The following is a 27,525-nucleotide window of genomic DNA, read 5'->3' on the forward strand; positions in this document are numbered from 1 at the left end:
CTAAAAGCTAAGGAAATGGCTGCTGGTGGGTCTTTATTCCTCATATCTTGTTGTTTTAAAATGAGTACCAGGTTCTCAAAGAAACTGCAGGCAGCATCTTCAGGCCTCCCTCCATTTCCTCATCTTAAGTTTTTTTTTTTTCCCAACTCCTTTATTCCATTAACTTATGAATTAAAGAACATTATCAGCATTGCTTGTATTGTTGAAAAGGTGGTGAGGTTTGTATTTCCTGAACGTTTCTACTCCCAATTCAAACCTCCAACCCCAGATTCAGATCATACCTCCAGGGATTTTAGGCAGGTTTTTGATGCACTGTAAAGAAGACCCAAATGCCATCTTCTCATGGGAGGGCACAGAAAACAAGATCATCATACCACAGCCTTATATATTCAGAAAGAATCTAAATATCAAGCAACTGAAGTTCAAAACTATGTTAGCTGTAAATACATTTGTTCTCATTGTCAAATGAGAACACATATTCATTATATTACATGAGAGTTATCCGAACCACATGGCAAGTAATTTTGAGCTATGTTGCCCCAAATAAAATAACAATGTTGAGATGAAGAATATTAAACAAGTACTGCAAAGTGGCTAAGCTGTGTTTACAGGTATGGGCTGCTCAACTTAGAACAGGTAATGGAATCATGTGGCACCACATACTGCACTTAGGAAGAGTCACAGAGAGGGTAGAATCTGCTTAGGTAGAAATTGTTCTGGAAAAGATGTATTGCACCAATGGTAAGACACAGTCACCTGGAACTATCCTAATTAATCTACATGAGTAATGCCTGCCAGTTTATGATCTGTAAAGCACATTTTCAGGATGCATTGATGTAATCTAGGGAAACAATGAGATGGTGGAATAGTGTCTTAAATGGGTATTTGTACTGCAACTAGAGCCTTGAGTGTAGTACTGAACCTTTCTTGTCCAGGAAGGTTGTGAGGTAGCCATGTGTCAGCAGATACATTTGAGTATGTAGTATGTAGGAGGGGTGTGTGAAATAGGATGGAACAAAATACACAAAAACTCATGATGTCCTGGGTACAAATGGCAGCCTTTGGAAGCATCAATAACAAAAAATTTAAGCATATATATATACTTATATATTTATATATTTACATGCATATGTATATGATACATGTATGATACCTATACATTTCGGCATTTCTTGACACACACACACACACACACATATATATATATATGTATGTATGTATATATGCACACACATATACATATACATAGTCACTTGAAAGAACTGGAGATTAGAAAGTGGAAGAGCAACATTTGAAATATATGAAGTATAGGGTGGAAAAGGAGCATGCTTGTGTTTAGTAAAATCCCAGAAGGCCACACATCTGGGAGAAAATTCTAAAGAGGATAAGAGAATCTATTCTTAACAGAAAATAGAAAAGTATAAACTGGAACAGCCACAGGGTGAGGCTGCAGAGTTCCAATATTGAGGTATAAACCCTTTTGGGCCTTCTGAAGAATTTTGGCTCTCTAGACTTTCTACTCTAGTGTAAGGTCCTGGGAGGTAGTCGTTATCCCATGTATATTATAATGACCACCCTGGCTGCTGTTTTAGAAGGAGACTCAACTTCTCCAAAGCTGCTGGAGATACTAATAATATTAATTATTCTTGCTTGATTTTTGACAACAGAAGCTGAGCCTCATCTATATTTGTCTATGGCTTTATGGTTTGTTATCCTTTGTAGTCTTGTGATCTGATTTATTGAATCCATTTATGAGTCCAACTGGATTTCAGTTTGTTTGACCATGTGACTTTTGCTTTTTCATGTAAACCCTCAATCTCCCAGCCATAGTGCCTACATCATTATTAAATTTATAAAGTTAGTACTGGGATAAAATGCATTTCTCTTGGGTTTCCTACCGGAGGGCTATATTTTAGGTGACTTAATGAGAGGCCACCTTTTAATTTTGTGACTGTTTGATCAAACAGATTATTGAATGCCAACAAGATAAACTGCCTTCGGGTAGATGCCTTTCAGGACCTGCACAACTTGAACCTTCTCTCCTTATACGACAATAAGCTTCAGACAGTTGCCAAGGGCACCTTCTCAGCCCTCAGAGCCATCCAAACTATGTATGTATGCAACATTTGGACAGGGTAGAATGGCGGTTACTTTCACTGTGAATGTGTGAACCGAGTCCCATGCAAGTAGTGTATAAAACTCTTCTGCTGTGTTTCTGAAAGGCATTTGGCCCAGAATCCTTTCATTTGTGACTGCCATCTCAAGTGGCTAGCGGATTATCTCCACACCAACCCAATTGAGACCAGCGGTGCCCGTTGCACCAGCCCCCGCCGCCTGGCAAACAAAAGAATTGGACAGATCAAAAGCAAGAAATTCCGTTGTTCAGGTAATTTCTCACTTCATGAGACATTTCCCTTAGGAGCGAAAGCTACAGTTACATGAAAATTAGCAAGAGCAGCTGCGTTCAGCTGATTACCAAACATTGTACAGTCTCAGATTTTTCCTTCTGTCTGGGAAAGGGCAAAGCAGAAGAAATAGAGACACAATGCAAATAGTATCTCTACTAAAATGATTATCAATCAAATGAAAGGGATCCCTGGATCCTTCATATGATGTTTATAGGATTCAGATGTAACCAGGACTTTTTTTTTTTTTGATAACATAAAACACTGCTCAAGTGGTATTACTCCTGTTTGCTGTACTGTGTTCTATTGACCAATGCTCAATAGTTGGACTTGCTTTTACTTATTCACACACTGAAATAAGATTGATTGCATGTGTTTTTTTCAACCTGAGATGTTCAGAGTAGGAGGCCCAAGGTGCCGCATCTCTTTCTAAAATATTTCCATAAAGACACATTTTTACGAGTATCCGCTCTCATCCGGGGAAGAGGGTATTTACCCAAACAAAGCATCTCACAGCCGTTAACTGGGAAGTGTACTCTGCCTTACATATTGGCCCAGTGTCATATGTGTGGTGTCAGGAGGAAACGTTGACGATCATTTGGGGAGTGTGCTACCTAACTCTTCTGGGCACATGTCTCATTGTGCAATCAATACATACTAAATGTCTAGTATAAAAGTATAATTGCTATTGTCCATGTTTATAATGAGTTTATCACTCACTGGATGTTGTTTATTTCTATGAATATACATTGTCACTAAATTACCTGTAGTAACTTTAGTCCATTCTTAATCTAAGATAACTCATATCTCTGCTGGCTGACATTCAGGTACATCTTCTATTTCTCTCTCTCTTTGTTTTTTTTATTTAGCTAAAGAACAGTATTTCATTCCAGGTAGGTTTTGCTCGGTGGTAGGACTAACTGCAGACACCTTTTCTCGACTTATATAGCTTCTAAACATTGATGTGCATGCTTTTGGAAGTACAGTGAACACTTCATAGATAGTGACTCACGCATAGATCACTTAGCGCTGTATCCTGAAAGCCCCACCTCTGCATGCAGCTTCTGATGCTGAACCTCTCTATTTTGAAAACAAAAACAAAAACAAAAAAACAGAAACCACCTTCTTTCCTCTCACTTTCTCCTTTGCACATTTTCTGCAGTTTCTCATGGTAGCAAAAATGTTTGAACCTATGGCTTTCTACTTAAATCATATTTTTTTCTCTCTTCATTGAATATCTAATCCTTGAGGCTGTTTTTAAAATATAGCTTACTAGGCTAATTTTAAAGACAGCAACCCCCCTCTATTGTCAAAGAGCTAGTTCTATATAAAATCAGGTATAAACATGCAAAACTGCATTTTTAACAACAACAAAAAAATAAATAAATAAACCCATATCTTTAAAGCTTCTTGTTTTAAAAAGAATACTTTCATTTACTGTTGTTTTTGGTTTTGTCCTTTCCTTAACAAAAGACAGCTGTTTCATATTGATTTAGCTGCACTTGTGTGTGTGGGGGTTATTATTAATTTATTCCCAATTGTATGTTTTTGCCTGTCTGGAGTCACATTATTATGCTACAAACAGGATATTTAGTGTATTTTGAAGTCATTAGCAACTGCACCAATGGACACCAATGGACACCAATGGGCACCAATGCCTTGAGTAATCTAACCAGAAGGAGTCCCTGTTTCTAAAGATGCAATTGTAATGTTTCCTCCCTTTCCGTCCAACACCTTCAAACTGATGAGTCTAGAGCTAGCTCTTTAAAGTATGTCCCTTACCTACTTTGTTCTTGTGTAAATGCCTCCTGACTTGTTTGCTTTAATACACTATACTTTGTATACTGTATACTTTAGTATACAAAGTATATAATTTAATATACTATAATTGTATACTTTAGTGAAAAGACTCCATTTGCTTTAATATACTATAATTGTATACTTTAGAATATAATACTATATACATATACATACTATATATATATGTGTATAGTATTGGTGTTCCTGATTTATGTGATTTATACATATATACATATGATATTGACTGGTCTCAATTTTACGAATGTATTTATTACTTATTCTTACCATTTAATTAATTATATATAATAGATTTAAGTATATTGCTCATTTTGAATTTTAATGCTTAACTAATAATCTACATATTATGTCTGTACTGTATAAGCAGTAATGTGTTGAAAAGAGCAATTAATTGGTCTTTTAGCTTTGTTATTTTTAGCCAATTATGTGCAAAGTTACCTACTAATTATGGCTTAGCTGAAAAAAAAAAAAAGAAAGAAACCTTCTGAAAACCAGACTATGCCTAGACTAGCATACAAATATGATTTAAATTCCTAAATTGTGGCAGTTCATCTAGTCACTGCCAAATTATTCAGTTCAGTTTCTTAATAGTTTAAATACTACAATCCCAGTAAAACTCAGTGCAATACAAATGCTGTGCTAGTTAAGTTTTCTGCTCTTGCTAGAAGGTAGAAGCCCAGACAGGCTTTAAAAAATAACTTCTACATCAAAGGTAATGTCTTAAATTTCGATTGTTGATAATTCAGCTCACATTTTAGATTTACTTGTAGGCTCCATGGCACATTGATTGCTTGTTGCTCACTTTGCTCTCATCCACATCAGATACTAATTACAGTTTGTGTCTACCTAACACATGGTGTTAAAGTAAGCATTGCTGATTGCTGTGATAGTAATTATACATTTTTAAATGCATTCAATGAACCCATTATCAATTATCAGAATAATGTTAGCTTTCTTGCGGCCCAATCTCTGAAGACTGAAAACACATTCTTCAATTAGTAGGGTGACTCTCATTGATGTATTAGAATGTAACCTTTCATATTTGTTATATTTGGCATTTCAATTTTTATGAAATTCCCATCAAGTGATATGCTTTAAAACTTGGGAGTCATTTAGTAGCCTATGGCATACCCCTAATTATTATCTATCTACTGTCCTTGTAACTTTCCATTATTAGCTTTTCGGTCATTTTATATGTGTATGCACCTATTGCAATTCTGCATGGCACAATAGAAAACCTGTCTCACAGACAGTAAATTCATTAAAGGAAGCCATAGCCTTTTATTTGTATTGCACATCTTTTAGGTCATTTCATTGCCTATAAGCCATTATACTTCAAAAGTGAAATGATATTGCAATGAATGACAAACGCATCACACAATGCTACCTAATGTCTGTCATGGTAAAGAAACAAGGAAGAGAACATAATTTGGTGTGTGTTTGTGTGTGTGTGTGTGTGTGTGTGTGTGTGTGTGTGTGTGTGTGTGCGTGTACATGTTTGTATATGTCTATAAACCTTAACTGGGATGATTCTGTCTTTCTTTCCTCTTTGGTGATCTTTTCTTTTGCAGGAATTCACCAATTGGCCTGTAAGTAAAAGTGTCTCCTCTGAAATGTAACCTACCCTCTTTTCAATCCCCGATGTACCTTCTTCTAGTCTTGATGTTTTGCACCTATTTTCCATGAAGACACCACAGATCTCTTGAGCTTCTCTGTTGTCCTTGTAGCTTACCTTCAACTTCTTCCTGGATGTTCTTCCCGAAAGCTGTGTTTCCCACGCTGCCGTTGTGAGGAACATGGGAGGCGCCTTTCCATCTAGCCCCTTCTTTGTGTTTCCAGGCACCTTCGGTAGTTATGCTCTCGCTATGATCATACACAATCTGCGGGAAGAATGCATGTCATGTAACATTAGGATGCTTCCAGAGCGTCCGTAGCTTCTCTCCTCCCTTCGTCTTTCCTCTCGGTCTTCCCTCTGGCCTAGTGGTTGGTGTAGTGATAATGGAGCGAGATTTTCTGTTGTGCTTGATCTAACCATGTGCTTGCGAGGTATGAGAAAAACATGGTTCCGTCAAGCACCATGGAACGTCACGCAGCTTTCTACAGCATGGCAAGCTGCTGAGGCTCGAGGCAGGTCTTACTTGTCTTTTTTTTTTTTTTAATAGACTCAAAATGAAAATAAAAGAGGGCTTTGGGGGCATTTCTGAAGATTATGTGAGAGGGGGAGAATAACAAACGTCCGTAGGAAAAAAATTAAAACCTAAGTATATCGATTATCCTTGAAAAGCCCTACTTTACAGTAATATACAGGAGTATGTTTATTATGAGATATGTTTTCAATTTTTGACTCATAAAAAATTAAACTTTTTTTTTTGACAATTCATATCCATTGTGTGATTATATGTGAAATAAGACTACTAGCATGGCTCAGAATCGGATCAGCAGAAAGTACAGCTGTGAAAAGCTCACTGTTATGAATGTTTTCCTGTCATGTGCATCTGGTCACTTTTTTTTTCCAGAAAATTCCAAGCCTTTCGTTTAACCCTCACCTGATATCCATTGACCAAAACTCCCTAAGTTGTCTCCCTGCTGCATAATCTATAGCTCTCCTACTATTTTTCTTCCCATTATATTAATAACTTTTCTAACATTCAGACTCAGTATCTTATGTTTGGCTTGAATCCTCAATAGGTACAGAAGATTATCGATCAAAATTAAGTGGAGACTGCTTTGCAGACTTGGCTTGTCCTGAGAAGTGTCGCTGTGAAGGGACCACAGTAGACTGCTCCAATCAAAGACTCAACAAAATCCCAGACCATATTCCCCAGTACACAGCAGAGCTGTAAGTTAATCTGACCACAAAATCCTGGCAGGGAGGGAGCAAGGGACAGAGAGAAACTGCATAGAAGCATTGCAATTTTTGTCATGACATTTTAATTCTTAATAATTGAATTAACTAACTTACATACATTAAATTGAGAGCATCTCTTCATTGTCAAATAATATGTTCAGTGCTATCTTAGTTCACTTTTTTTACATGAACAAAATATTTAAGGTGAACCTTGCTTTCTCAAGCATCAAATAAACAATGAAATTAGCTTTCAAAATTCAGTCGTCATTTAGTAATGTGAATGATACCAAATATGTCTGGTTATTATCGGATATTCATTATGGAAAAAATAATTTATAAGTATCTCATAATTTTTGCAAGGCATGTAACCCTTAAAATAGCCAAACAAAATAATTTGAAAGAGTTAACAAATCTATCAGGGAGTGATTTTGTGGTTATTTGACGACTTCTCTGGTTCAATTGAAAAGAATCTGTGACTGTCATTTGTTGAAGGGCATACAATAGTTGTTTGCCTGGTTATTTGTTTATAACCAGAGAATAGATTAGAGTAAGCTGAAAATTTGGATCTGATCAAATTTATATTAAAAAATTTAGCATAGGATTCACAGTATAAAGAAACTGTGCTTTTGGAATTATTTTTAGATTCTGTGCTCATGTGCAGTTCACCTTTCCTGGCTATAAAAGGAAGACATATAATGTTAGTTTTTAAGATCCATGAAAACACAACCGAAATCTAATCATTTCATGAATATCTTAGTGATGCTTATTTATGGTGCCATCTGGTATTTGTCATTTATTGCTTTGCAAAGTCGCTTGTCTCTGTGTGTATGCATAATCCTTCTGTCTTCAACGAGATTACAGCCTCTCTATGACAGGCACTGTGTATTATCATTTCTGTCCCACTGTGTCTATACACATGCCTGTTACTTAATGAATTTAAAGCAATTTGAATAATTAGAAATAATGTCTTTCACAGGGTTGACAGAAACTAATTTCTTTGCAGTTCTGGTGATTTTTTTTAAACACCCACTAGATCATATTTACTAGATGAAGAATTTTAGAAATTTAAAGAACATATAGCAAGCTCCCTAAACCACATTCTGTGTGGCTATGTGTGGACTTGTATGTAATTCTGATAATGCTACACACAAGTGATTTTATATTGAACATGAAAATGAGTTAAATAAGTTTAAAGTTTGAATGAGTTAATTACATTTCAAGATTTCTATTAGAACCTAGTTTCTAATGTCAGATTCACCAAAATTCTATTTTTAATACCTTTGAAATTATGCACATAAAATAGGCACAAAAATACTTGAGAGAAAAATGTTTGCAAGTCCTGCATTCAGTAAGGAATTTGGATTCATAACTTTTACTAGCCATTTACTAGCAGTGGATTGATAGTCAGAATATATAAAACTGTCATAGCATTCAACAATATAAAGGTTATATTGCCTAATGTAATTTAAAAAATATCCATATGAACTTCTTTTTAAATGAAGACATGATTGGCCAGTAAGCACATGTAAATATCATCTGTTTAATTGGTCATTAGAAACTATTTTTTCCCTGCTGTGATTAAAATACCAGGACCAGAAACAACTTTTAGAATAAAGGGTGTATTTCGTTGAATGGTTACAGAAGGGGAGTCCACAGGTGCAGAGAAAGAATGGAACTGTCTCGTCACGTTTCATAAGCAAACAGGAAACAGAGATACAAGCAAAGTGAAAGGCTTTAAACTCTCAAAGCTCATGGCATGTTTCCTCTAGCAAGACCATGACACCTAAACTTTCCATAACTTTCCCAACTAGTAACAACCACAGGGGTCTGGGTGTTCTCATACATGAGTGAACCTACAGAGAATCTTTCTTATTCAAACCACCGCGTTACTCTTTCTGGTCCTCATAGGCTCACTGCCATCCCATGATTCAAAATATGTTTAATCCAATTTCAAAAGTCTCAGAAGTGTTCAAACTTCCTAAGTCTCTTCTAAGGCACAAAGTAATACTTGTCCCCAGTAAACTAGGAAGGAGGAAGGAAGGAAGGAAGGAAGGAAGGAAGGAAGGAAGGAAGGAAGGAAGGAAGGAAGGAAGGAAGGAAGAGGAATTACAGCTAACACACAATGGCACATATTACACATTACCATTCAAAAGGGAGGAATGGGGAAATACTGAGGAAAGATTGGACCAAAGCAAGACTAAAACCCAACAGGGCAAACATCAATGGCTGTACTTCCATGTCTCACATCTAAGGCTTCAGATTCTGAGTACTGAGATGACACCCGTCTTTTAGATGGCACTCATCCTTGCAGATTTGCTGCCTGTGTTATACTTTTCTATCTTGTAGCTGATTCTTCTTACTGCTTGTAACTCTTCTTGGCAGAAGTCTCATGGTTCTGGCATCAACAACATTGAGAATCTCAAGTGAAACCAAGGCCTTCTGAAGTATTTGCACAGGCCTCCTTAGTAGGACACTAACTCTGTTACACATTGGCAAACATCACCACCTGTTTGATACTACAGGCCTAGTCACTTCCTTGGTTCCACAGGAAGAACTCACAATTCCCTCAGCCTTATATCTTTCATGTCTCCAAAATCACTACTGAGTTGATTACAATGTCAAACTTAGCTGTCAGCTTGGTGTGGATTTTCATACCTTTGGGATCAGCATCTTTTGTATGATGTTTTTGCTGGGAGCACTCCTCAGGATTCCTTAAGTTCTTTCACTGCACATGTTGAAGATTTAGCTGGATGGGTTCTTGCCCTCAGAACAACTCACCTCCTCCAGTGGAGAGTAAGAAGCTTTTCATTAAGGACATTAAGCTCCTTAACAGTTACATCTTACTTTGCAGCCTATGCTTTGGGGACACTCCTAAGACTTCTAGGATTGTTTGCCTCTCCAGGCTGCACATTTTATATTTATTTGTGCATCGCTTGCTCTATATGATAGTAGATCTGCATAACAGTAAACAGTAATAACTACTCCAGAGACTCAGTGTCTGGAGGCCTTGAGATCATTCTATCAAAGAAATTAATTTTTAAAAAGCAAATAAATTGCTTTTTAATTTAGTTTTGGGAAAGCTCTAAGAACATGCTGAGAATGATGTGAGATTCTTTGCCAAAATATCTTATGAATGAATGTTCTCTAGCTCATTTACTAATAGAGTTTTGTTACCCTCTGAAAACTAAGGGTTTGGACCTACAGTATATGCATTTTATGTCAGGATTACACTCTTTTAGATTCTTCCTAGAATGGTTAATTAAGTTCTGCTTATAGCAGTCAAGTATTTTTCTACTCCAGAGTTCCAGAGTCTTCCAAATCTCTCTCTCTCTCTCTCTCTCTCTCTCTCTCTCTCTCTCTCTCTCTCTCNTCTCTCTCTCTGTGTGTCTCTCTCTCTGTCTCTCTCTGTCTCTCTCTCTCTCTCTCTCACACACACACACACACACACAAACAAAACCCCTGCCAGTTTCTTCATAGCACAACCTCTTAGTACAAAAGTCCCTATCAATTAATTTTCTGCTACGGTGTCAATTCCTCTCCGTGCTTCCCCGTTTATAACCCCTTGTGTACCACTGACACAAAGAGTGAACACCACAACCAAAGGCAACTTATAGTAGAAAGAGGTCATTTTAACTTAGGGTTCCTGAACCCAAGTCCTCCATGCAACAGGAAGCATGACAGCAGGTAACAGGGCAAGGCCATGGTTGATGCAGTGCATTGCTCAGGCACATGCAAACTGAGGTGAGACAGTAAACATTCAAAAGCCTGCCCTCAGTCATATGCTTCCTCCATATGACTGTACCTCCTCAAACAGCACCATCAACTGGAGAACAAACATTTAAGTACATGAACCTATAGGGGAATTTTCTCATTACCACCAGTTTGAAAGTCTGAGGGAGAGGATGACAACAATACATGGGGGAAATTACACTTTGGTATTTATGTGGAAACTAGTATAGCCTCAGGAAAACAGTTTGTTTTTTTGGATTTTTTTTTCTTAAAATAGTGTGCATACATCTATCATGTGATCCCAAAAACCTACTTTTCTCTATATAGAAGGAAATGTACACAAAACATGCATACCACATTCAGCATAGTGTTTTCTTGGTAGACAAAATGTAGAGTGGCAAAAGTGCCCACTAACTGATGAATGGCTAAGTGAACGTAGGGTATCCATTCTTTTCCTCAGCAAACAAAAGGAACAAAGTAGCAGTAATACCATAACCCATGTGAAAATCCAAATGGTCTTAAAGAGGTTGGAGAAGTGGCACAGCCTTTAAGAACAGATACCCTTCAGCTTCTACAAAGGACCAAGTTCAATTTCCAACACCCATGCCAGCTGGCTCATAACCATCTGTAACTCAGCTTAATGGGATCCAATGCCCTCTTCTGGACCTGTGGGCAACTACACTAATGTGTGTATACCCATAAATAGATACACATGCCTATAAATAATTAAAAATAAATAAAACCTTCAGAATATCATAAACATGGCACAAAAGACATATCTTGTACAGTTCCAATTGAGAGAATTGTCCAAACTAAGAGCCCCAAAATAGTGTGTCATGAATGAGGAATAGTGATGGAGAGTTGACTGTGATGATAATAGGCTATTGCCAATGGTTGGTATTGATTTTGGGGTGCTTTGGCAATGTTTGAAATATATTGAGTTAGTAAAAATGGGTGTGCTGGGTTTTGTTTGTTTTTGTTGGAGACATTTGTTTATGTCTTTGTTTGAGATGGAGTATTTTGTATTGACCTCATACTTTGGAGTTCACCAAGTAGACCAACCACACTACTCTCACATTTGCCATGGTCCTTGACCTTTTGCCTCCTGAGTACTGAGATTGCATGTGTGAATCATTTCACTTGCCTTTCAGTTTTACAAATATACTGAAATTTTATCCATTAGGTAATTTATAGTGTTTGAATTATGTATAATTTGATCTGTGAATGATGAAGGTACAAACAAGGAACTTATGAATGAATGCTAAGTTGACAATAGTGAAAAAGGCTTAGAAACTTCGTTCTAGAGATTCGTCTTTATACACTGGCTTTGAATAGTTTTTGCTTTTCTTAATATTTAAATATATTTAAGAATTCAGATTTTTAAAACCAATAAAATGATAAAATATAAGCATGTTATTGAAATCTCTTACATTAATGCTATATTTTAAAAGTTATCATTAAATAATATTATAAGTCAGGATAACGAATACGAGCTAACTCCTTCTTACTGTAAGAAAACTTGCTTTCTTTCTTGTTGTGTTTCCTCAGGCGACTCAATAATAATGAATTCACAGTGTTAGAAGCCACAGGAATATTTAAGAAACTTCCTCAGTTACGTAAAATGTAAGTCATTTGCTAGCTACATGCTAACTTTCTGCAGCGTCTTTCTTGTGAATTTTATATTTCTTTCCATTTTATCCAAGTTTCCTTTGAAACAGGAATTTCTCTATACAATCAATCTAGGGAAATTTCCATGTGACGACGACGACATGGGGCCTGAATCCAGGGTGCTGTTAAGAGGCACTTTTCCATGTGTTTACACAATGCCAAGCCAGCCCTTTAGCATCTTTCTCTAAAGCAGACAGCTGGTCTCTAATTCGTCCACAGCAGGAATCCCGCAATCTAAGCACATTGCAATGGGTTCACTGATGTTTTGTAACTTCCTTTACTATTCCCCAAACCTTGGTGCCATTTCTCTTTCAGCACATTCCTGTCAACTCTTTGACTTTTGCTTCATTAAGCTTTCATTATGAGATAGTCAAAATTAATGATTGGTAAACTAGCTGGTCTGCTCATCTGTGTTACTTCATGTCCACAGCTCATATTTCAGATTAAGTTCATGAGCTCAGCATTTTCAACAACATTCCATCAGTAGTCCATGTCCTTGGGAAGAGTACAGGGAGCGGCAGGACAAAAGTCAACTGTGCAAGGGTCCCTAATGCCCTGCTCACATGAGGAGGAAGCAGGCACATTTTCTTACGGCACTTGTTGTCCCCTCTCTCACATGTATAGCTGCCACAGCCACTGAAACTGTTTTTTCAATAGAAATATTATTTATTAATTTTAATTAATTAATTTATACCCCAATTGCTACCCCAATCCTAGTCCCCACTTCCAGAGTTCTTCACCCCATGCCCCCTCCCCTATACCTCTGAGAGGGTGTTCCCCCTTCCCTCCCCCCAGCATCCCCCTTCCCTCTGGCATTAAGTCTCTACAGAGGACTGACACTGTTTTAGCAACACAGATATAACCTTTGCCTGTGTCCTTCACCTCCTCATTAGGATACCCTGAAAACATCTTCTAATTTCTTGTCATCCTTTATGCCAGTCATTACACAGCCTCTTTAGTGATAAGGTGTTCAAAGTGGTGGGTGTTTACTGAGCATTTTTTATGAGCAGTGCTTTATAAACATAAAAAAAACCCACAAAACAGAATAATGAGATTGCTCCATTGGTAAAGTGTCTGTGTCATAAGCACAAAGGCATGGGTTTGATCCTCACAGAAGAATATTCAAATATGGTAGCCCGATATCCAAGAGTTGGGGAGATACTGAAAAGTTAATGACTGGGGCCTGCTGCTAAGCCAGAACAGCCTACAGGGCCACATAAAAGCTTTATGTAACCAAATAACCAGCCTCAACAATTTTAGACTCCTGGTGATCATTGCAGTTCATTTTGACCAGAATTTGGCTCCTATTTCTCTTTCGTGGTTCTTCTCTCTTAGTGTTACTGTTCTTCTGACTTGATGGATTAGAAAAATGTCTTGTCCAAGTCTTAGCAATACTGGCAGTGAAAGTCTGAAGTTGTGGAAGACTTGTGTGTTTACTCATTAGATTTAAAATGACCAGATACATTTTTGGAGAGCCATATGTGCGTGGGCAGCCGTTTATGATCTGTGCTTTACCACTCTCTACCTAGCAACTTTAGCAACAATAAGATCACTGACATCGAGGAGGGTGCATTTGAAGGCGCGTCTGGTGTGAATGAAATTCTTCTCACCAGTAACCGTTTGGAAAATGTTCAGCATAAGATGTTCAAGGGACTGGAGAGCCTCAAAACATTGTAAGTATTTCTGGCTCACATTAAAGTGGGTTAATGTCACTGTTCTTTATCATCTGGGGACATAGGGGATTTCGACTTCCCTTCTACCCCAGTGGCTCAATATCTCAGACATAACCATTTGAACAGAATGACTGTCTCCATCCAGAGGTTACTTTTAACTGTTGCTGTGCTGCTTCAGTAGAAAAGAAGCCGTGAAGGGGATCAACCCTTTATGGTCTACTACTAAGAAGATATGCTAAGGGCTTTCTATGTTTGCTTAGTGATAGGGAGTTTGGAAGGAATAAATTCTCTGTGTCTCTCAAATGGTGTTTATGTAGAGAAGACAAGACTTGGATCAAATGGTAAAGGCAGCACTTTGTATTGTTTAAATTATCTCGGTGAATCTTTATAATAATGTTTGCCAAAAGTAGTGACGCTTAAACCAGATGAGAGAAAAAATGAAATTCTAAAACAGTTGTGTTAGCAAATAAAAGAATCTATTAGCAGTCAAGAAGCAGCCCTTGACAAGGCAGTAAACATAGGCTCAAGCAATAGCATGCCACCTAACCATGAGAACTGTGGATAATGGAGACGTGGGAAGTCCCTGATCTTTATGAGAGGAAGAGAGAGAAAGGTATTTCTCTAGCTGGTTTTGTTAATAGCATCCCTAATTTAGGTCTGGCGAAAACAAAAACAAAAAACAAAAACAAAGAAACTCTGTACATTAGATGTTTGCTCCAGTATTGCCCAACCTAACAATCCAGCAAGGTCATATGTCAATCGCAGACCTCTCTCAGGGACTAGTTTTGAGTCACTCTAAAATGTTATATGAACAGTTTCTTTGCATGTCTGTGGGGGATATATTGAAAGTGTATTGAAGGATAACTAAGAAAATATGCCTGCTACTTTATTTCCTTTGACTGTCCAAGATTACTCAACAAATGAGAGCACTTCCCTTCTTCCACAGATGTTGAGGGTCTTTTCATTGGTAATAGAAATACTATGAAGAAGGTAAGGGGAACCAGTTAGAACTTTATACATATCAGCCCATCTGTGCTGCCACAGCACGATACCACAGACTGAACACTGCACACACATCTCTCATGTTCCTGGATATAGATATTCACCATGAAATTCAGTTTGTTTTTCAGCCCATCTTCTAAGCTACAGGCTTTGTTCTTGCCTAGTTTACTGCTGTAGATGCACATGGCCTTCAGACTGCATTCTTATGTAGAGAAAAGCAGAGAAAGTGAGATGTATGCGGTCTCCAGGGTGCCTTTCTCTTTATATAAAAGTTTATAAAACGATATAGGCTCTCTCCAAAGGCAGTCAAATTAGGTGATAAGAGCTTCAAGGTGTGAATTAGGGGAGTCATAATTCAGTCTCTAGTAGCACCCTGGACAGCATATCAAAGCATTTATTTTGAGTAGATACAAAAACATAATACTGCCTAAAAGGTCTCTGAAATCAGCTTTCTCCATTTTCTCTCTACAAATGCATTTCACCTGTTTATGCTGTAACACCTGAAACAAAACAAAACAAAACAAAACAAAACAAAAAAAAACCACCCGCACTCTGTCTCCTCAGTGCAGTTGTTCCAAGAAAAATAGAGCAGTTGAGAGTCAAACTTGTGGTTTCCAACTCCTAGAGTAGAAGTCGCTAGATCTATACTTCCACACAGTCTCTGAGGTTCTGAACATTTGAATTCCTCAGCAATAATAGGATAGTTAGCAATACATGTGCAGATTTCAGCAAGTTATGAAATGTCCTGAGACATCAGACATCAGGCAAAGCTGGCTCTATGCATGTGCTGGAATTTTTTTCAAAAGAGGAATTTTTTCAATTCCCTCCAGGGTCTCAGAACTCCAGTAAGATAAAGCCCACTTATCTCCGTTATTCGTGACAAAGGAAATTACTGATAAGGACATGTCCATTTGTTTCTGACTATCCAGTGATGCCTGGATAGGAGGGCATCATCTTTCTTCTTATCTATGGCTAAGAAGAAATAGAATATTTTTATTTTTTGTTTATTACTGAACATATTGTTTTAAAGCAACAACATATTCATCATCTGTCTTAGAGTTTGTTTGATGTGATATCATTACATGACCAAGAACAAAAAAAAAATGGGAGGGAAAAGATTTACTTACTCATATACTTTGAGGTCATGGTTCCTTATTATCTAAGGGAACTGTGTAAGTGTTTGCATGAACTCAATGCAGGTGTCTGGAAGCAGGAATGGATGCAGAGGTCCTAAATGAGTGCTGATTGCTTGGCTTGCTTTTCATGAATTGTTCAGTCTACCAATCAAATCCATGGGTGGTACATGCCCACAGATCTTAGCCCTCCCATACCAATGGCCAATCAAAAAGAACGTAAAATTGGATTGTCCACAGACCAATATTCTAGGGTTATATTCTCAACTGAGGTCTTCTTTTTCGTAACGACTATAGCTTGTGTCAAGTTGACATAAAACTAGCCAGCACAATGTTTCTCTTTTTATATTTGCCTCCTTCTTCTGGTGGAGTAATTACCCTGAGTGTGGAAAGATCAATAAATTAATTTTTCATGAGTTCTGAATAATATGTAATGCAACTACAGATTTGTAAATGAGGGTTTCTTCCTTCTTGAAAACCACCCGATAAACAGCTCAGAGAGGAAGGAACTGGGAACTAAGCCAGTGCTTTAGCAGCAGCAAGGAAATGACAACACTGTTAATCCTGTTAATGACAATGTCAAAAGTAGAGTTTATTCAAGGCCAACCTATTTAACCTTTGTTGTATATTGCATTTATTCCTTTGGGGAGTTCTGAACTTGAAACTATGGACAGATTTTTTTCATAAATAAAACAATCGGATGCAGGCTTGGTGGATGCTCAGTCACGCTTGACTCCCTCTGTTCTTGTCAGACAGTGAGTCACTAAGTCCCTGAGATGCCCTCAGTTCTCCGTCTGCATTGCCTATTGATTCTTCCCTCCCTCCTTCTCTTCCATCTCAAATGTCATACTCATCTGAATACACAAATCGCTGGGCTCCAAGGACTCTGAGTAGGTGACTTAGGACATGATGTGATCAGGCAAACATAATTATATCATCAAAAGAAAACATGTTACCCTCATCATAGGACTGCAAATCCACATGGTGACATGCCTTGTGCGACTTAATAAAGGCACTGGTGAATCTATGCATTCTATTCAGCCAGGATGGCTTCCAGAATATAGCCATCCCTAGGGGGAAAGACATTCAAAATAGTAACAAATGCTACATATTTGATAAAGGCATGATTTTGATTCTCAGAGAGGCAAAATTGAATGTCTGATATTTCATCTCCAAACAATGTCTTTTTCCTTCCCCCAGGATGCTGAGAAGTAATCGAATAAGCTGTGTTGGGAACGACAGTTTCATAGGACTCGGCTCTGTGCGTCTGCTCTCTTTATATGACAATCAAATTACCACAGTGGCACCAGGAGCATTTGATACTCTCCATTCATTATCCACTCTGTAAGCAGAAAAGCATTGCCTTCATCCAGTGGCTCTCAATCTTCCCAGTGCCGTGACATAGTTATACTGCTCTTCATGTTGTAGTGACTCCCAAGCATAAAATTATGTTCGATGCTACTTCACAATGTAATTTCGCTACTGTTGTGAATCATAATGTAAATATTTATGTTTATGTAAATATTATGTTAATACCATAAATATTATGGTACTAGGTGACCCCTGTGAAAGGGTCCTTGGACCCCTAAAAGGGGATATGATCCACAGGTTGAAAACTGCTGCTTTTATCTATGGATTGCAATAGTGTACTATATTTCTTACCTTTAATTTTTAATTAATTGCTAAACATTCTATAACACTTAACCTTGTATTTAGGCATTTATAAAAGGACAAACTTATCTTAGCCTTGCTTTAATTTTTCCAAAATTAATATGATGTTTATTACATAAAATTTGATATACATAGTATTTTTCAGCTAGTTGTTTTTATAATAATGGAGTCAATGATGTGGCTTAAATTTAGAATTATAAATTATTCTAACTTGAACAAGCAAATGTCCCAGATGTCCTGTCATATTCTAAACAATAAACATTTTAACATAAGTATTATAAAAACAGAATTGATAGATTTATTACCAACCATCTATACTCTAAAAGAATCATTCTTGGTGACAAAAGAATATAAAGATGAACAGATTGAAAGTAAAAGCTATTTGCCAGAGGCCAATTACTATGCCTTTGAAAAATTTGGGCAGAGTGAGTTGAGCCTATTTCAGAAAATATTTTATGTAGACAACTTGAAACTTGAGAATAGTTCTATGTCTACAAACAGAACTTAAAAACCGCTTAAAAATAAACTTTGAACAATGAATTCCAGGCCTTTTTTATGTCATTTTCTCAACAAGGTGTTTGCTATTACAGCTCTATTAACTGATGGTTTCCCTGTCACAGCAGTTTCTAAGTCCTAACCTAACTCAACAGAATGGGGATAAATGATAGTTAGGACAGTTCCATAAACATGTCTGAGACTGCTCGAGTCACTGAAACAAAGAAAGAGAATCAAGCATCCATTTATCAGTAGAGTACTTAATCCCTGTCCCACATGAAGTGTGACATTTTACATGGAGAGACTAATTTGTGCATATTAAAGATGGCATGTTTATAAATAATACGACTGTCAATAGGTTTGTGCTTAAGTATGAGATGCCAAAAGTATTGAGATTTGTAGACATAAATTCATTTTTATAACTGGCATTTAATCAACTCAGCTGTCAGTTTGGATAGGAAAGCTATTCTCTGGAGCAAGCAAGAGATGGAAATCTTGAGATGACAAATTACGGGAATAGCTGTTGTCAGGTTAAACTCAATAATATAAGGTAATCAGCCTTCATCTTTATATTAAATCACTGCTTTATCAGCGCAGGAGAGTTTGACAGTAAGTTAGATCTCTGACATGTTTAGATATTTGTAAGTGAAGTATCTATCACAATCCACTGCATAAACCCCAGATTACTGCCTTCATATATTTTTTGCATAAAGTTTTTCGAAGAATTTTCTTATGAGAATGTATTGTCTTTTAGTTCCAGGAATACAAATTTTAGAAAAAATATGCATGGCATTTTTGTATATGATTGTGTGCATATAGAGAAATGAGCCTTCAAAGATTGTGAGTGGGGCGGGAATCATTTTTAAGCAAAAGCGTGTGAAGAAATGATCACCTAGGATATAGAAAAAGAAGATTAACTCTAAGCTGAACTACGCTTTGTTTACATGTGGTGCTTAGAAACCTCTTGGCCAATCCTTTCAACTGTAACTGTCACCTGGCATGGCTGGGAGAATGGCTCAGAAGGAAAAGAATTGTAACAGGAAATCCTCGATGCCAAAAACCTTACTTCCTGAAGGAAATCCCAATCCAGGATGTAGCCATTCAGGACTTCACCTGTGATGATGGTAAGAAATGCATGACCAATCATGGGTCTTAGATCTTCATTCACGGGACCAACCTGATGTTCTGTCATCCAGGGGACCATGCCTCCTTAAGTCCAGTAGAACAAGGTAGCAAATGGGGCTCATGGTATGGCAGAAATATTTTTAAAAACAACTCTCACATCATGGTCCAGTTTACATCTAAGGACTGTGCAGTGTTCTTTGTAGCTTCGTTCTTTGTTCTAGCAAGACATTTGCGTTTCTCAGGTTGCCATTTCACATTCAGGTCTACCGAATGCCTACTTGTAAATGTTCTAGAAGAATTCCAGGCTCCCAACTTGTGAAAGATACTCATAGAGCTTAATTTTAGCCTTATTTTTCTCAGTGTGTCTTTTACAGGGAATTGTTTCCAAATCTGAAAAGCAAAACAAAAATCCATTATAATCTAGAAGTTCTATTAAAACCAACCAGTCAGTCTCCCCTCTCTCGTGCTCTTGGGCCATTGATTTCGTGCTCACTGTAGTCCTATGAGGTGGGTAGAACAAGTTCTGTTATTATTACCAGTGAACAGGGAGCTAACTGGAGTTTGACATTTTTAACATGTGATTCTAAAAATTTGAAGGTAATCTGCCCCTTTATGTCCATCTCTTTATAACTTCTTCTTAATCCAGTTTCTATTTGGATATCCTGATCAAAAACTGTATAAGTAACTGAACAAATAATTACCTAGTAAGATTAAAATTATGTTGGTAGTACTAGAATGTGAACTATTTTTCTGAAATCCTGTCTTAGGGATCCCAAAATTAATGCATACACAATGCCAATCTGTAAGTACTTAGTGCTATATACAGAAATGATGTTTTTATTTACATAGCTCAATACCCTTGTTTTTGTTAAAGTTTTCAAAACATAAAAACTCCATTCTAGTCCCTTCTAAACTGTAAATCTGTCTGCGTTTTTCTGTGGTGATCTAGGAAATGATGACAATAGTTGCTCACCACTCTCCCGTTGTCCTTCTGAATGCACCTGCTTGGATACAGTGGTACGATGTAGCAACAAGGGCTTGAAGGTCTTGCCTAAAGGTATTCCAAAAGATGTCACAGAGCTGTAAGTACAGTTTGTCCTCCTTGTTTCCTTTCTGTACCTCCTATTAAATGCAGTGATAAAACCAACATTATGTGAGAGAAGGTTTATTTTTTTGCAAGTCCATCATTACAAGAAAATCAAGATAGTCACTAGAAGCAACTAGTCACATCAACAGTCAACAATAAAGAGAGAATGAATTTATGAAGATTCATTTGTGTTCTTTCTATACTTCATAAGGTTTGGGAACCAAATCTAGGGGATAATACCACCCACAGTGAGCTTATTCTTCCCTGAACAATTAATGTAATTAAGACAATCCTGGTCCAGACCGTCTTACATTAAAATTCTATCCTAGGTGATTCTAAATTGTGTCAAGCTGAATTTTTAACTGCCTTAATTTGTTTTGCCTTTTCCTACATTTCCAACTAATGTTTTATACATCAAGGGGATAATGATCTAATACAGATATTTAGGATCACATTTCTAGATCGGCTTCATGAATACAAAGTAATTTTATAAAGCAATAATGCAAAAGTCACTTTAGAGAACTTGGGGAATTGCTGGTTGGATGTATTTTCGTTTTATATAAATAAGATTTCTTGGTGCCTTTGTTGTACTTTCTGTGCCTAATGTGCTCCAATAAGGACAGGCAGACACCATATAGATCCTGAACTTACTGCTTCTCTCACCCCTTACTTTTTCATGGTGCATTTTACAAGACTAATGTTCCATCAAATACAGTTTGGGAAATGTTGCACAGTTAATTTATTTTCTGTGTCTAGTGAACACTACATCCTTAAATCTCTATGACTTCTGGGACAATATTTAACCACACAGGATAATAATTATCTTGGAATTAAAAGAAGCTGACAGAATCTTTCTCATTTAAAGAAACATTATCCTTTTTGAGTCAGTGTCCATTAGATCCAAAAGGACATGTGGCCAGTTATTTTTGATACTTGAATAACTGATATTTAAATACTAATCCCATGGCCAATATCCATATAAGTAGACCTTCAGAAGTCAGACTTTCAGCTCAAAGCCCTATGGCTGCATCCATGCCATGCATGCAGTATGGAAAGAAAATCAGATGCAAGCATCAGGATGCGTGGATGCCACTTTCATCCCACTCCTTTATGTCTAAACTGCAATTTGATAGGAAAATATTTTATCTGAGTCAAAGTAAGTCATTTAGTCTTTATTTAATTTCTGTTTCTCTGGAATCATGGATCAATAACGTTAAATCTGCATGTGGCCTCTACAGATATATGCCTATCATTCATGGCAATGCATGCAAGGAGTCCACATGATCCACTTTTACCACTTGGGCAGTATGCAACATAAGCAATCAGGTTAAGAATATGTTAGTTATTTCCCCTTAGGCTTTTGGCTATCATCAAGTGAAGAACATGTCTCTTAAGTTTGTAAAGATCTCATTTTTCAAGTCATGTTCAATTCATGGATCCTATTTTGGTACTGGATCAAACATTCAGAGAGTAAACAGTATTAGCAAACAGGAATGTATGCCTTAGAACGGTAGAACTGAATGCTGTACTTAAACATAGCTCAGTGGTTAAGACCACTGACTCTTCTACCAGAGGTCCTGAGTTCATTTCCCAGCAACCACATGGTGGCTTTTAACCATCTGTAATGTGATCCGATATACAATAATAAATAAATAAATAAATAAATAAATAAATAAATAAATAAATAGAACTGAAATGCTTTTCACTGGTCAGTTATTTTTCTCTCCTAACAAACACTAGAGCTAATTGACTGTTAGCACTGTGTTTAGTATATTTCATTAAACAACGTTCTAATATTTCTTCACATAGTCATAGGGATCTATAACGTTTCCCCACTCCCAATTACAAACCTGTATTTTGTATGCAAAGTGAAATTTTATAAATAGCCCAGTGAGGGACATAGCATCCACATTCTCTTTGAATGCTTTTCTTTTCCATTTTAACTAGCCTTTTGTTTTTACTCATCAACAAAATTTAAATATTCTTTCATTTCTGTGTTAATCTTAATTTCCTGATTGACCCTATTTATGCCATAAATGCATTTCTATTCTTCCGTTGAGTCTTCTGTTGACATCACACCAAAGTTCCTTTTCAAATAGTTTTCTTTTATTTTCTATGAAGAATAGTTTGTTCCAAATAGATCAGGAGGAAACTAACTCATCTTTGAAACTCAAGTTTCACCTCCTGGAGAGATTATTCTTAGAATCTTACCAAGTCAGCAAGAGCCTTCTCTCCAGTCATATACTCACTCATATTGAAAAAAGTGTGTGTGTATTACATTAAATTATTAAAGAATTTGGCAACATAACCATGTATTGGTAGACAAGTTGAACAAATGGTATTCGTTAGTTTTAATCAGTGTCGTATACCTTCCCTCTTGCACTGTTTTCCAAATAGACATACAGAGTTTTCTTCTGAGTCTTTTTGTCTTGCTGCAGCATTTCTGGGCTAAGAGACTGGTGGTATTCACGGTACACTGCTTCCCTCTGGTGGTACCTAGAAAAACTTAGCTACACAGAAGTGGATGCTCACAGTCAGCTATTGGATGGATCACAGGGCCCCCAATGGAGGAGCTAGAGAAAGTACCCAAGGAGCTGGGGGAATCTGCAACCCTATAGGTGGAACAACAATATGAACTAACCAGTATCCCCTGGAGCTCTTGGCTCTAGCTGCATATGTATCAGAAGATGGCCTAGTCAGCCATCAGTGGAAAGAGAGGCCCATTGGTTGTGCAAACATTGTATGCCTCAGTACAGGGGAACGCCAGGGCCAAGAAGTGGGAGTGGGTGGATGGGGGAGTGGGTGGCAGAGAGTGTGGGGGACTTTTGGGATAGCATTGGAAATGTAAATGAAATAAATACCTAATAAAAAACAAACAAACAAAAAATGTGATAGGGAAAGGAAGTGGGCAAAATAAAATATGTGTAAGAAAATTTGAGGACTTATCAGAAGTCATATTGCAACATATAATCTCATGTCAGTCACGTATGTTTACAACTTGTGTATTTTACAGATCTGTTTACATTTTAAAATATTGTAGATTTTTATCTCAGGCAACTTCCTGACTTTTCCTATAAACATTAAAATTTCAATTTCAATTTGAGGTTTCAAGAATGATTACCTCATTGGATCAGAACACACCCACACACTCACAAACTCACACACACTCACACACTCTCACACACACATATCTTCAATGTTTTACTATTGATATCAGCTGTACTTCGGGGCAGATGACCCAAGTGCTTGAGACTCTTGTAATATATATTGTCTAGGAAAGGACCACTTTGAAAAAAGAAGGTTTTTTTTTCTTTTTGTGGCATCATAGGTCTAAATCCTAGCATTTTTTAAATTTTTATATCCCGTGAGTTACTATGTTTTTGTAAGTTGCCTATGTCTAATAAGATAGACAAAAGTGTACTTTTATTTGAAATTTTCTTTTGTATTCCAATGCTAATTTCAGTATACTTGAAATTTTGTTGTTATTCTATGAAAGCCCTATTACACTAAATCTACCACCTTAAAGTTATGTCTAGTTACACTCAAAATTAATCCTAAAACTGTTCATTGTTATTTAGCAAATGTGTTGAGATATATATATATATATATATATATATATATATGCAATGAAAAGAATACTTAAACTTAATAACTAGGCTTGGTTAATAATTCTTCCATTTCATGGTGTTGTCTATCTATAAATGCAAAGAAACTGGTGGCCACTTAAATATATAAGTCATTGGATAGACCTTCTTGCTGATAGAAAAATGGCTAGATGCTTGGCTTGCTTTTTGGCTAAACCACAAAATATTGAACTCACCATTCTGTACTCAGCTTTATGCATTAGCCTAAGTGAGCCACAAGGAGTTCTACTAAATTGAACTACTATGTAATTTGCCCTTTACTTGTCTTGAATAATGATCGCAGCTTGGAACATGATCTCAAGGAGAAAACTGCCAAGTGGTTCTTCATCTCTGTTCAAAGTAAATATTGGCCATTTGGTTTGAGATTTCCCACTGTTAACTTTTTAAGCTGACCTTGTTCTGTCCTTGTTTCTAGGTATCTGGATGGGAACCAGTTTACACTGGTCCCGAAGGAACTCTCTAACTACAAACATTTAACACTTATGTGAGTAGAATATTTTCACATCATTATGTTATTTTATTTCATTAAACTGGGAATGGCAAGATGCAGAAGATTTAGAGAGCCTTTCATGTAACATAGATCACTTACAGTGGCCTGCTTCTCTGCTAGATCACTGTGGTTCAGGATCACTAGCTACATCTCTATTGAACATCAGTCAGGTGATGCTGAGTATTAGGGAAAGCTCGTCTAGCCAAAGAAGCAAAGACGGAATAATATCTAAGTAATCAAAAAAAAAAAAGTATGCAAGCAGTAAAAAGGATGCTTTATTGATACAAAAAGAGGCTAATTGTTAGAAATCATAAAGATAGTGGGGAAATATTTTATTTTATATGGCAAACAAAATGTGGTCAATGCTTTGAACATATATTTTTGCTTGACTTTCTTATGTAAGACATTTTAAAATAATTTACGGTCTATAAATACTAAAGTTCATTTTAAGTAAGCATCTGGATTTGAACTCTAGACAATGATCTTGACATTCTGAGTATTCATTTCCAAAGACTAACTCCTTGTTCAGATGAGATTTCTGTCTTCAGAAAATAACTCGTTTCCTATTCAGTGAATGAAATGATATTATAATGACAATTTGAATGCAAGACATACAAACATGGAGACATTTAAATCTGTACACAAATTGATCTAGTTTCACACCTCATTTTTAAAAAAGGCCTAGCCCTGTTACATATAATTTCCCATGTTCGAGTAGCCTTGCTGGTGACTGAGAGCATTTCAGAGCACATAGAGAAAGTAGGAAATGTAAAATATTTTAATGGCTCTACAGTACCACTAGTATTAGTATATATATACTAATATATATATATATGTATATATATAAATATATATACACACACACATACATATATATATATGTGTGTGTGTGTATATATATGTATATTTTTTCTAGTTTCAGAGGCAGATTGTTAAGTTTCGTAGAACAGGTTTTATTCCAAAGTAGTAAGTTCCAAGAAGTTCAAGAGAAGGAATTATTACATGATCTGTGTAAATTTTATCTACATGTACAGAGGCAAGTGAAGACAATGTCTCCATTTTCCATGAAATATGGGAAGTTCAAATAGAAATTCTCATAGGGCCTACCTAAGGAGAAAACTACTTTGACCATACCTTTTACTATTAATAGAAGAACAGGTGTGTTTTATTGAGCTATAACCTAGCTGTGATTTTCAGAAAGTAATTTTAAAAGATTTGGGGCATTTATTGGAAAGCACACAATTACTTATAACAAATTAAAAATGAGATCTGTGGTTCTAGAAATGTTTATTACTACTGGCTCATTATATAAATATATTTTTATAAATATGTGCAACTTCGTAAAATTTAGACTTAGAATTTCAACATCAAAAATATGGATCATAAGGCTCCTATAATGTTCCTATCATTTTCATAATTGACAGTGTCTATTTTACTCATATTTTGGAATTTAAATACAAGAAGAGTTGACCCTTATCTCTTACTGATCTTCCCTTTATTCATGTGTTAGAATAGTTGAATACATGTGAATCTATATATAATAAGAAAATGCTAATATCCACATAATATATTTTATGGTTAAAAATACAAAATGCATTCTGAAATAGCCAATTAGCAACATTCACCATGTGTACCTATTCATTAAATAAATATTTATTGAGAACTTTCTGAGTGTCAGTGACTTAGCCACCAGTCAAATCACAGGTATTCTTATGATGACAGTTTGAATGTAATTAATTCAAAGATTGTTCCAATTAGCAAATTTGAATTTGTGTATTAACAGATATACATATATATATACATATGTATATATATGTGTGTGTATATACATATACATATACATATACATATACATATACATATATATATATACATGAAAGGAAATTACAGAATGGAGAGCTAATGGAACCAGAAGGATTGGTGGTTTATTCCAAACCCTAATGATGCATAGTGTGGTTAATGTAAGCTCGATGTCTTCGCTTTTCTCTCTTAGAGACTTAAGTAACAACCGAATAAGCACCCTTTCCAATCAAAGCTTCAGCAACATGACCCAGCTTCTCACCTTGTAAGTGTGGTACTGAATATTCACTTACTCTTGGGGTGAGAAGGGAGTTTTACATGGGGCCTGGTGACCAGAGTGAGCCTGTCATCTTATGGAGTGTTAATACCATCTAGAGAAATAGAAACAATGAAGAGGAAAAGATACTCAAAATGTTAGGTGTAGCTTAAGAAACACACACACACACAGAAAATATTCTTTAAGACCATGATACAATTATGAGAAATCCTTAGACTAAGCTTACCGGGTGTGTTGATCTGAGTTTTATTACTGTGAAGAGATACCGCGATGGCAGCAAACTTTTACAAAGGAACGCATTTAATTGGTGCTTGGTTGGCGCTTCAGAAGTTCAGTGCGTTTTTATCATGGCAGAGAGCATGGAGGCACTCAGGCAGTTCTGGGGATGGAGAAGCAGAGTCTACATCTGGATCTACACGCACACGGAAGGGAGAGAGTTTGGGCTTAGAATGTTTTGTGTTTTGTTTTTTTGAAACTTCAAAGCCAGTGACACTCTCCCTCCAACAAGGCCTCCTCCTATTCATCTCAGATAGTGCCACATGCCAGTGGCCATGTAATCAAATCTATGAGCCTCTTCTGCGGTCATTCTCATTCAAACCACCACACAGCGCATGATATCCCAGTCAGAGGATGAGTGAGGCATGTGTACATAGTAAGAAA

The 27,525-nt window shown here is 36.6% G+C and overlaps 1 protein-coding gene across 4 annotated transcripts in view; it reads left to right on the forward strand.

Moving 5' to 3' along the window:
- The window catches only part of Slit2 (slit guidance ligand 2), a 325,678-nt gene that overhangs the window by 236,099 nt on the left and 62,054 nt on the right, over positions 1–27,525 (forward strand). For 2 of the 4 annotated variants that reach the window (XM_021161790.2, XM_021161791.2), the window contains 11 exons: positions 1,968–2,111; positions 2,223–2,386; positions 3,275–3,298; positions 6,912–7,062; positions 12,349–12,423; positions 13,998–14,141; positions 17,477–17,620; positions 19,400–19,566; positions 20,517–20,649; positions 24,714–24,782; positions 26,782–26,853. In XM_021161790.2, the coding sequence (XP_021017449.1) occupies positions 1,968–2,111; positions 2,223–2,386; positions 3,275–3,298; positions 6,912–7,062; positions 12,349–12,423; positions 13,998–14,141; positions 17,477–17,620; positions 19,400–19,566; positions 20,517–20,649; positions 24,714–24,782; positions 26,782–26,853 (1,287 nt within the window). The remainder of the gene's footprint in view (positions 1–1,967; positions 2,112–2,222; positions 2,387–3,274; positions 3,299–6,911; positions 7,063–12,348; positions 12,424–13,997; positions 14,142–17,476; positions 17,621–19,399; positions 19,567–20,516; positions 20,650–24,713; positions 24,783–26,781; positions 26,854–27,525) is intronic. The other 2 variants (XM_021161792.2, XM_021161793.2) reach the window with 1 other exon arrangement.

Source organism: Mus caroli, chromosome 5, assembly GCF_900094665.2.
Source record: "Mus caroli chromosome 5, CAROLI_EIJ_v1.1, whole genome shotgun sequence".
Classification (NCBI taxonomy): Eukaryota; Metazoa; Chordata; class Mammalia; order Rodentia; family Muridae; genus Mus; species Mus caroli.